At 40.0% G+C, this 12,552-nt stretch overlaps 1 protein-coding gene across 3 annotated transcripts in view; it reads right to left on the minus strand.

Moving 5' to 3' along the window:
- Positions 1-12,552, minus strand: part of LOC126190666 (CD109 antigen) — an 818,148-nt gene that overhangs the window by 21,497 nt on the left and 784,099 nt on the right. For all 3 annotated transcript variants that reach the window (XM_049931111.1, XM_049931109.1, XM_049931110.1), the window contains 5 exons: positions 7,686-7,870; positions 6,731-6,833; positions 6,455-6,646; positions 6,117-6,303; positions 5,811-6,040 (listed from right to left, as the gene is read on the minus strand). In XM_049931111.1, coding sequence (XP_049787068.1) covers positions 5,811-6,040; positions 6,117-6,303; positions 6,455-6,646; positions 6,731-6,833; positions 7,686-7,870 — 897 coding nt within the window. The remainder of the gene's footprint in view (positions 1-5,810; positions 6,041-6,116; positions 6,304-6,454; positions 6,647-6,730; positions 6,834-7,685; positions 7,871-12,552) is intronic.

Here is a 12,552-nt window from a genome sequence, read left to right on the forward strand (position 1 = left end):
TAACTTTCCCAATGTCCCTCAGCCTTCAAACCCACTACCTCATTGCTCATACAACTAACTAACTTTATCCCAACCCACACGTACTTCTCCATGAAGGGAAGGTATACAAGCAAATCCACGGCAAAGCCATGGGCCCCTGGACGGCATGCTCATATGCCAGCCTGTTTACGGGCCATCTAGAGATGACCTTCCTGGCCTCCCGCAATGCCAACCCCGTAGTCCAGTTCAGTTTCATTGATGACATTGTTTCATTTGGTCCTCAACCCAGCTCCATCTGTATCTCTGTCCACATTAAATCCATCAACAACCAAAAGTATTTGCATTTCGACAGCTGTCATCTGTTTCACACCAATAAGTCCCTCTCATACAGCCTGGCCACCTAGGGACAGCATATCTGCAGTGACAAGAATTCCCTTACCAGCCGCTGAGGGTCTCACCTAGGCCTTCACAGACAGCCACTTTCCCGCAGACCTTGTCTGCAAACAGATCTCCCGTGCTATTTCCCTTCACACCCCCAATCCTCCTGCCACCCATGAGAACCAGTCACAAAGGTGTCCCTCATCATCCAATGCTACCCTGGACTGGAACAACTAAACCATATCCTTCACCATGGCTTTATCTATCACCATGCCCTCAAATGAGGAACATCCTACCCGAGATCCTTCCCATCCCCGTCGTCCACACAACCTCCAGATCAGCCTAATCCATCGCTAAACCATTCCAAACCCCTACACCATTATGAACCCTAACCCCTTGCCACAAGGATCATATTCATGTGGAAGACCCAGGTGCAAGACCTTCCCAATCCATCCACCCAACACTTCCTGTTCCAGTCCTGTTACATGTTTATCCTACCCCATTAGAGGCAGGGCCACCTGTGAAAGCAGCCATGTCATTTACCAGCTCTGCTGAAGCCACTACATAGCTTCTTATATTGATATGACTACCAATCAGCTGTCCACAAGGATGAGCAGCCACAGTCAAACTGTGGCCAAGAACGAAACAGGACACAGTGTGGCACAACATGCAGCTGAACATAACATGCTTGATTTTAATGACTGCTTCACTACCCACACCATATCTGGATCCTTCCTTCCACCACAAGCTTTTCCTCGTCTCCTCCCCCCCCCCCCCACCCCACCCCTACACTTCTATCCCTTCCCCTTCCCCTCAAGGCTGCTGCTTCCATCCAATGTGATAGCTGCACCCTGGGCCAAGCTGCTGGAGTTGGCAGTCATGTGTTCATGAGGTGTACTCACTTGTGTGAATTAATGGCGTGTGTTTCTCATTTTTCTGACAAAGGCTCTGGCCAAAAAGTTCATGTGTAAGTGCCTTTTAAGTGTGCCTGTCTGCAATTTGACGTGTCATCTTTTCGGTAAGTAGCAATCTATCTTTCCTCACATTGCTGATATTCCTACCTGGAGTGTCACCTGTTTTGTATTTTTTTGAAGTTGTCTATGAGAGATGCACTGTTCACATTGCAAAGTATTAGGTAATAAACTATTAAGAACAACTTACACTATGACCATTCCATGAAGGAAGCATGGTAGAGATTTGTTTTCAGTACCACTGCGACAGCATGGTAGAGGAAAGTGCAAAAATAAAATCCATTTTCTTATTGAGAACTATTGCCACAGGAAGGTGCATTTGGGTTCCTGTGTAGCTATTGTATGGCTGTGTATATTTTAGCAGAAAAAGGGTAAAAACTTGAAAGCTAGTGTGAACGCTGTTACCTGTTACATTTTTATCGTTCCATACATCATTGTGCTATAGGTGGATGGTTGTCTTTCCTTTATTTTTGACTGGTTCAAATGGAGCAACAAAACAATGTGTGTGTCTGTAGTATGATTTAGAGTAGTAATAGATGAGGTAAGATGAACAAAAAAATCGGTATATTTGTTTAAGATGTTGAGGAGAAGAGTGTGAAAAGAATAAGCTGGGCTGGAAGCAAAGAAAATGAAAATTAAGAAAGCTCTTATGGAAGGTGAAAATGAAGAAAGCTGTTCAAATATAAAATTGCAATGGAAAAACTACAAAAAGACAAATCCTTGTGTCCATGAATACCACATCAAGATGTGTGTAGCATACTCAGAAGTGTATGGAAAAAAAACTTGAAACAAGCAAATATGTATTATAAGAAAGGGAAAGTAACAGCATATAGGAACTATACAGAAGCCTTTATAAAATGAAATGTGTAGCAGTATAGAGGATATATGAAAGAGAAAGAAACAGAGAATAACAGTCAAGTATCATAACTAGCAGGTTAATAAGCAAACCGACTAGTGCTGTGAAATTAGGCAACAAAGAATGCTGAGGTTGTCTAAAAATACAGGTGCCTCAATTACTGAAACCAAAGGGAGTCTACAACTGTATTCCAAGTGCAACAGTAGAGGAAAACATGATAAAAGTGCTGGGCACATCTAGAAGGGAAAAATATAATAGTTTAAGGTAACAAACATCAGAATCGTATTCTCCGCCACGATTTCAACTACCTCTCATTGTGGCTTGAGATGAGGAATACCCTCCTCACTATCCTCCCTAGCCCTTCTACAGAGGTATTCCACTAGCCAACAAACCAATGCAATATCACTACCCATCACTACTCCACCCCTGCTCCCAACAACTCTTTGCCTCATGGCTCATATCCCTGCAAGACCTGTCCCACATATCCTCACACTACCATCTCCTCAAGTCTTGTCACATACATCACGTACCCCACCGAGGGCAGAGCTACCTGTGAAAGCAGCCACGTGATCTACAAACTAAGCTGCAACCACTCTGCCAATTTCTATGTGGGCTTGACAACTAACAGGCTGACTGCCCACTGCCAAACTGTGGCCAAGAGACAGCTGGACCACCCAGTTTCTTGAACATGCTGCACAACACAATGTGCTTCATTTCAATGGCTGCTTCTAAGCATGTCTCATCTCAATCCTTCCTACCAAGAACAGCTTTCCTGAAATGTGCAGGAGAAACCTCCCCTACAACACATCTTTGCTCCCATACCCCCCTGGCCTCAACCTTCACTAGTTCCCATCCACCCACCTGCCCTCTCCCAGCACTACACACGCCTTCTATCCCATCAATGCACCAGTGAGTCTTTCCCCCTTCTCTACTCACCCCCCCCCCTCCCCCATCGCACATCCTCCTGACACTGTATCTAGCAGCCCTATTCTGTCCCTACCACATTCCTGCATGTTCCCACAGGCAGCACAACAGCTTCCCCACTCCTATCCTGCCATTCCTCCCCTCTCTGCCACATATCTCCTCTTTAGCCCCACCAGCCACCCCAGCAGATTGCTGCTCACTTCAGACACATTCGAAGTCGGGTCCCAGCACCAGAGACAGTGACCATATGTGTGTGATTTGTTCTTGTGTGAATGTGTGTGTGTTTTCTATTTTGGAAGACTTTTTTGTCCAAAAGCTTAAGTGTTTAGCAGTTCTTTTATTTTTCACTGTGCCTGTCTGCGAATCAACGCCTCCTTTATAAGGCTAGTAGCAAAATACTGAGATCCATACAATTATTAAATGTAACCAAACCTCATGGTAGGTTAAAACTATGTGCTACACCAGAAACTTTCTTGGTCAATGCTCTTACCAACTGAATCACTTCAAAATCACAGATTGTGTGCAGTGAAACATATTTTCCTCCTTCAGTTGCACCCAGTAGCACCCAGTAGCAACAAATAATATGTATTTTATATTTTATTAATTTTTTCTATAAAATGTAACAAATGATTTCTAGTTTCATTTTATGTTTCATGTCCACTGCATAAGTCCTTCCTATGCAAATCACAGTCTGTCAATCGAGCTGACAATAACATGGACGCACAGTGCAGATATGTGATTGCAGGAGAATCAACTTCAGCGAACTGCATTGTCAGTGGATATTCTTAATTTATTGTTAGAAAAATGAAATGAAAATGATTCCTTTGTATTTTTAATCAACTACTGTTGAGTAGGTTTTGAGTTGTGTTATCATACCACCACATACCACTGCATTTGAGATTACAATATAAGAGGTTTACAAGCACTTTTATTCATTTAAAATTATGTATAGTTTTTTTGCCAGTGAAAATATGGAATAAAATATTTTGTGACGTGTGTATATAAAGTTTCAAGAAGAAATGTGTGCGTTTTTGTGGATACAGGTTTATAGTGACTTTAAAATTATTGTTTTTTAATGTAAAGAGATGTCAGTATAGATACTGCAAAAGACTTGACATCGTTTAACCATCAAAAATCTCTAAAGACAAGCATTACTAAAATTATTGTCAATGTCGTTCCCTCTATAGATGCAATAAACCGCATGTGGTCAATCACCTAAATGAATTTGAAAATGTAATCTTTTAATTGTTGGCAGATACTTAATTATCAGCACAAATGTTATTTCTTTAGTTGAAGTGTGTGTGTGGCTAGGACCTCCTGTCAGGTAGACTATTCGCCTGGTGCAAGTCTTTTTAGTTGACGTCACTTCAGCGATTTGCATGTTGATGAGGACGAAATGACGATGACGGCAATGGAATACCCAATCCCTGAGAGGAGAAAAACTCCAACCCAGCTGAGAATCAAACCCGGGCCCCTTGCGTGGCATTCTGCCATGTTGACCACTCAGCTATGGAGACAAACATTTCTTTCATTTACAGAGCATCAATGGAACAGAAAAACAGCACTACAACTTCTGCAAAGAAACACTAACGCTGTATCTAATACAAACATTTTTATCCCCAATGATGACAGAATGAAGTGAACAAATAACAGATTTTAATTAATTTAGCAAGGATACATTTTGGATTACACACCCGCCAGGTTAGCACAGAGTGCTAATGTGCTGCTTCCTGGACTCGGGTAGGCATGCCGGCCCCCGATCGAATCTGTCCGGCAGATTAACGATGTAAGCCGATGCACCGGCCGGCCTGGATGTAGTTTTTAGGTGGTTTCCCACATCCCACTAGGTGAATACCAGGCTGGTCCCCACATACCACCTCAGTTACATGAATCGCAGACATATGAAACACATTCGCACTCTTTCATGGTCTACACTAGACGCAGACAGCTAGGGTACACCGATTCCACCCCGGGGGGTATGGGGTGGTGACAGGAAGGGCATCTGGCCACCCCTTTCAATTAACCATGCCAAATCCAATTCTAACCACACCTACCCTGAGAAAACGGCAGAACTAAGGTGCAAGCGAAGAAGAAAACATTGTGGATTACATGCCTAAAGAAGCTTTGTAAATATTATTCTGAATTACAATCTTTGCAAACCTGCAACAAAAACATTACATGTCATTTACTGTAAGACTACAAGTATTACGACAATGAGCCAGGGTCAATACTTCAACAGATCGCTGAAACTAATACTTTACACCAACACAGTACCCTAGTATTGCACGCGTAACAGTGCACAATCCAGGCACCACTCAAGACCACACCCGCATCCTTACTTCTGCCAGTTCCTCATCTCCTACCATTCAAACTTCGCAAAATTTCTCCTGCATATCTTGCCAGCCTAGCAGTCTTTCGCACTGCAGCAGAGCGTGCGCGCACCCCACAGGAGAGTGAAAAATTCATTCTAGACAATGTAAATGTAATTCAAAAATCTGGAACAAATCAGTGAAAGGAAATCCAAAAAGAAACAGTACCAGATAAGTTTAAAAAGAAAATATTAAATACGAATCAGTACAGGTAGTTAATACTGGTCATCATGAATACAGGTAGTTCATACTGGTGAACTTTACATGCAGCTTTCATTTTCTCGACATCAATATTCAATTACATTTTCATTTAACATACAACATGAGGAGTACCTGTGTTGAAGCCCATCCACCATCTGTTAGCCGCTGAGAATTCAGCCATTTCACAATATAGTCGAGATTCACCTCCTGACGAGCCACATATGTCAATAAAGCGTACGCTGTGGTCTCTACATTTGTAGAATCGTAAATGTATGGAAGCCTTGGCAAGAAGAATGGCTTTTGATTTTCTAATTTATATGGAGGTTGTGGTACCCTTATCTTGCCCCAGTATGTCAGACCACCTAAAATTAAATTTCATTAGTTTAGGGATACTTCAGTTATCAAGTCTATTTGAACAGTAATATGATTCCACTATACCTTCTGTCCTTGCATGTCTTGCTAAGATGCTAAATGCAGCTTCAGCTGTCGACGCTTTACTCAACATCAAGGCGTATGTCACAATTGCTACTTCATACGGGTCCCCTCGCTCATCTATTAACTTCAGATTTCGCTCGAGCCACTGTATGGCTTTACCTTGCGCAAATGCAACTTGAGATCCCAGACCCTAGAATGATGATACAATTGTTATAGATTTGATTAACCATACCCCTTCATTGAATATGTAACTTGAGTTACACTTAATTAATGAAATATGATATTTCAATCTGCTTCAGTAGAGGAGGAAGAGGAGGAGGAGGAGGCAGAGAATCTCTTACCCCTGAAAGATCTTTTACAGTCTCCAGTGTTATAAGCACATGAGCTGTGAGTGAGATGTTGCGAAATTTCACAGCATCATTATCATAGTTTAGTGAACTATTCATTTTTCTATCAGGCAACCATGTAACTTCATAGAAAGCGCCTTCCCTCGTCTGGTGCCGGAGAATCCATGCTATTGATCTGGATATGACCTGCACACATAGAACATTGGCATTAGAAATCCAAATGGTATTCCTAATTTTGATAGCATATAGACAACTTTTTTTCTGCCTTACCTGAGGATCAATATAAATGTAATTTTCCCACTCATAAAAGCTAGCTTCTTGAAACATACGTGCACAAAATGCCGTCAGCCACACACTTGGTGAAGAATGATTCCTGTAACACATCATACAGTCTAGAAATGCTTTGGTTGCACAATATATAGTCTTTTTTTTATATATTACTTCATGAGCATAGTGTTTACAGTATTACTCTTAGCACAGGAGTTACCTTCAGATATAAAATTGTATTTATTTTCGCAAATTAAAACTGCCTGCTGGACTGGAACAATGATAATTAGTGTTTTGCCTGTGACATGTAGTGATCTGTGTTTGAGTCCCAGGGCAGCATACAGTTTTGATCAACCAAAAATTTCATTATATTGCATATTTCACAGCAGAAAATCTTGTTATTCTGAATCATCATAAAAGTATGAGATGCAATGTCCAACACCATAAATTTAAAAAAATTCAAAGTTCATTTAACTGACTATTGACTTGGCAGTTGGTAAAGTAAATAGTTTAGGTGTTGAAGCTTATCATCAATACAGAATACAGAGAAATGATAGTTATACACAAGTAACAGCAAGACACATTCCCCTTTTAAGTATTATGTTCCCGGTAAGAGAGTAATCATTTTAATAGCAAAGACATATTTTACTATGGCTGTATTGACATTATTATTAAATATAATTAATTTGTTCCTCACTGCTGTCTGACAGGCATGTAAAAACATATTTCAAAACTGTTAACAAGTATAATGTCTGTCATGATCACTTAAACGCTACATTTTCGCCTTTATTTGTGACATACAATAGAAAGGTAAGCATATATCAGACGCACCACAGGAAAGGGGGAATAATGAAGAAAAAAGTCCTTTGCAAACAAGTTTACATCTCAAACAATGTTTAACAACTTTGCTAATGAGTAACATAAGATCCAATGAAAATCTTGTCCAGTTTCTTCTTACCAGTCACTTCTGAATAAGCTGAAAGATCCATCTTTGTTCATAAATGACAACTGCCTTTGGTATCCAATATTCATGTAATAGAAAGACTGCTTTTCAAGTGTTCTGTTCCTTTGGTTGATAAGTCTCATATACATTGTAGTGTACAGATTTGCAGCGAAGCTGAACATATTCTGTTCTGCAGAGTCCTAATAAAAGTAATAACCAGATTAAATATGAAAATTCAAATTCAGCATTGTGAGTAAAATTTAAAAACAATATAAATGTAATCTAACATAAACATTTAAAATCTTGGCAAGATAAAACTCCACCAGCCACACAAATGGAATAGTTCAGAGAAAAGAAAGTAAACACACAATAGCTTAAACAGGCACAAGACAGCACAATGCTACATTGCCATGCGACTAACAATAGGACATCACAAGGAACTTCAATATCCAAAAGTACGATGCAAGGCCATCCTTAAACAATTCAACAACCTACGTCTTTTAATAAACTGGTGAATGCTTTGAATCATTCTACATAATTGTTCTGCAACACAGTACCTTCCCTGTAAGGATCTTTAAGTTATTTCCACATATTTACATTTCTCCCTTTTTGTACTTTCATTTTGCATTCGCCCTATGTCTATGCATCAGCATTTGTATCCCATTTTATAAGATTCTAGAAAAGGTTACACCACTGCTGATACTATGACTGCTACTATTTTGCCTCACATCTGTCCCAAATTATCTCTCACATTTCTTAGTTTTTATTCTTGATTTTTGTTATAGTCTGCAATCAACTGTGAGTTCCAAGTTCAACTCTTGTAATTGTGGTTGACTGCCTGCAGCATACTATTAGTGCTCAGAAACTTAATTTTGGCTGCTAGAACTTTATTATTCCTGTATCCTTTCATAGCTTTCAAGATCCTTTATTGGGGCCTCTTTTTCTTCCTTTACTTTTTAATAATTTTTATCTGCCTCCTTCTCTTGAACAAGAAGTTTATTTCAAACTTTGCTTCGTTTTCTACTAAAATTTTTCTCCTACACTGCAGGCACTTCTGAACATTTTATTCAAATTTTGAGCTGATTATGACCATGGATGTGCAAGGTACTATCTGCTTAACTGTGACACGACGTGAATACCACAGGAAACAATTAATTACATTTTCTAAGCTATTAAATAATGGCTGAATGAGTTTTTTTGGTAAACCCAATATTTTGGCCCCATCTATAGGGTACATATTTTGTGTAAGCAGGCAGGAGGTACAGGGATGATTGAATGATGTATTCATGAATTGCACACAGTGGTTCACTGCTGCTCGAACTGAAATTTCGGGGCGAGGTATACTAACACGGGGGTGTAAAATTAAGTTTTTGAAATTCAAGTGCAGGTGGCTGTTAGTTATGAGTTCCACAGACCATTTATATTAAAATGACATGGGTCAAGTTATTTTACAAGCTATGCATGCTTTGTGTGCAACATTGCAAGCTGGCCATTTACAACACAGTAAATGACACAGTGACTTAAATTTAATAAGTAAACAGATTTTTATATTAAACATGCTTACAATGTTTAACTAAATATTCATCTATGGAAAATAATGATTTGCCACAAGACCCCACCAACTGTGGTGACGAGCTGAATTTCCACACATTGTCCCCAATATTGCACTGCCTCAGTCACATACATGACGAAAATGGGACCCTGTCACAACAAAGTCGAGCAGAGTAACTACAAACACTTGCCGCTCACACCCTAGCTCACACAACTGGTCTTCAAGTACTGTTGACATTGTGACATACTCCATACCAGATGTCAGTCCTGTGTGGTCCTATCAGCTTTGTCTGCATCTAGCAGTGTCATCCCTGAACTGTTGGTCTATGGGCCACTGTTAGACCCGATATTTTCGGGGCTCGAGCCGCTGTCATCTAACAGGTCATCCTCCAGGATGACTGCCTGGCTCTGGGCATCTCTGAAGCGTCCTGGGTTCAGGGCCTGTGCACTAGCATGTCCGACTGATTGGAGGAGTGATCCTCTAGCACATACACCTGCTGCTTGGTGCATGCCTGACTTCAGGCTTGTGTCTGCTAACCCGCTGAGGCAGCACTCCCACCCAGCATCCTCACACTGCCTCCGCATAGCACACAATGGTGTGTGCTATGCTGAGCTAGCAGCTGCTGCATGGGGCACCTATGCACACCACCGAGATTTCACTATCTCTGTTCAAGCATCTTACTAAATAAAGAATGTTATTGCTAAATGAGCTCCACAACTGCAAACTGCCAGAGAGCTGGTAGCACATAACCCATCGCCCTGCACATGAGATCTGGAAATGCCCATCCTGTCATTAATAGTGTCTGTACCCCTGACACCATCACACTCAGTTTCAGAAGGAAGCCGAACATAAACTGTTTTTGGCTTTTTTTCCATGCAAATGTGTTGACAATGTCTAGTCATTTGGACTGGAGGGCTGGTTGGAAGGTTGACTGGTGAAGATAAACTCTATTGGTGGCTCAAGTGATTTTAGTGACAAAGAATGGTAGTTTGTGCTCAGTTTAGATGTGGGCGGTGTAATTTGCTGGGGTGCAGTGCTTCATGTGCCCAGTTATCAGCAGTGATCTCTTTTAAATGTAAAAAGCCTGGGCATTACACCAGAGATTGTAAAGAAGGTGCACAGTTGGCAAACAGGCATAAAGTCTAGGAGTGTCTTTAGTAAAAACTGCATTGGTGATATTAGTATAAAGTCCCTCTTGTATTGTTTCATACTGTTGTAGACACAGACTTAACAATGAGCAAACAAGGGGAACATGGAGTTAACATTACGAAGGCAGTTCAGGTTTTGTTAGAACTGATGGCACAAATGTGGATAGATGACATGAACTTCCATAAATAGCTAGACGCATTAAGTGGGAACAGGTCCTTTTCAGTTTGTCAGCCTGAATCCTAAATGCCAGTACTGCCACTCTAGTTTTGCCTTTCTTAGGTAAAACAGGAAAGAATGTGTTAGCCTTTGTGGTCAACCCATTGTCAGCTGAAAAGCTGGATTGATGGACAGAGGAACAATTGTTACTTACAGTCTATTTACAGTGGGTGGGAGACGTGAAAATGTATGTCACGTATCACAAAGAGTTAAGGAATGCTCAGACATCTGAAGTTCTGAGTACAAGCTTTTTACAGCAATGTACGAGGAAAAACAGTTGTAAATATTACCAAGGACAATTAAATATTGTATCACAAAAAGAGGGCAAATCCATCAAGAGTTTTGTAGGCACAATAAGGAAGCTCAAGGACATATGGACTGATGGAAGGTGAGGCTTGACGGCCATTAAGGTCATTTCAGTGCAGATGCACCCACTGTCCTGAAATCTCGCAGGAATCCAGTGTGATGCGCCAAGCAATGAGTATGTTGGACAGGGTACACTACCCAAGTAGTCTGTGATTGGAAATTTGAGTCAGATGTAAAGCATGCTCCAATAGCTTAAGTGATGAAAGCAACCGCTTATTTAAACTGGGGAAATTCAGGTCCGAGTCCCAGTCTGGCACAAATTTTCACTTGTCGCCACTGACTTCATTTCAACGCCCAACTGCAGTTGATGACAGAATTTATTTAATTTCATCGTGCATATCATTGTTTTACGATTTTAATCCTAAGAATATAAATGTAATGATTACTTTGTCACAGTGCTTTGTAATGGGTATGTGAGACAAGTAGTTGTGGTCCAATCACATTTTGTGGAAACACTGACTGTAATTTCATCTATTTACTGCTGACACACACAACACTTCATTAATCATTAATTTGCAAATCTTGCACTCAGGTTCAATTACATTATTTTTAATAACTAATCCATGTAAATTAATTAAGCTCCACAATTTAGGGTCTTAATTTAAGCAAAAATCCTTATTTACGGAAACAGTAAGGGCTACACTTAACTATTTGATAAGCTCAACATCATGTTTCAACCACTTCAAACTTTCATTAATTTAAAGACTCCAAAATTTGAAGCATTCTATCCTGTTCACTAACATCCCTGCACTTTCATGAAATTACAGGTGGAGTGCATATGCAGAGGACCAGTTAACAATCGCTTGAAGAGATTATTAGCAATTTACTGTGTTTCAGTCTCCCTCAGCTATTAATTATAACATTATAGTTATCTACAGAAAGGATCAACTCTATATGATGTACATTACGTGGAAGGTCATTCCATATTTAAAGAATAGGAGTGGACACAAATTTAAATGCAGCAGGAGTCGATTCAGCATGTCTCTGCAGTCACTGAAATTTTCTCACTTTCCAGAATTATTCAGAGCCAGTTTTTGGTACTTCTTTTGGTAAAAGTGAATCCACACACAATGAATCCCATAAAGCTTCAGTTTTTCTACACGAAGCTCATGAATCCACACACAATGAATCCCATAAGGCTTCAGTTTTTTCTACAAGAAGCTCATGACCTACAGAAACCAATGCTTTGGATAAATCACAAAAAATACTAGCTGCTGACATTTTGTCATTAGAAGGCTGCAATATTTGGTGAGTCAGTGCATAAACATCATCATATCTTGGGTAATCTAGATGGTACCCAAATTGTGATGCACTAAGTAAAGAGTTGCTATTAAAATATAACACCACCCATCAATTCATTGCTTCCTCAAATGTTTAAGGAAACTGTATGATAAGTATTTAGATTTTACATTTTGTTTGTAAAAGAGGTTTACTAATAGTATATTTTAATCTAACTGACAAAGTTCTCTCGTGCTAGTGATTCCTTACATATATATAGGGACTCACAAAATTCGCGTTTTATGATAAATATGAATATAGATGCAAATTCTGCCTCGAAATGCAAAAATGTGTAGTTACCCAATAGATGCTACTTCACTA

This window comes from Schistocerca cancellata, chromosome 6 (assembly GCF_023864275.1).
Source record: "Schistocerca cancellata isolate TAMUIC-IGC-003103 chromosome 6, iqSchCanc2.1, whole genome shotgun sequence".
Classification (NCBI taxonomy): domain Eukaryota; kingdom Metazoa; phylum Arthropoda; class Insecta; order Orthoptera; family Acrididae; genus Schistocerca; species Schistocerca cancellata.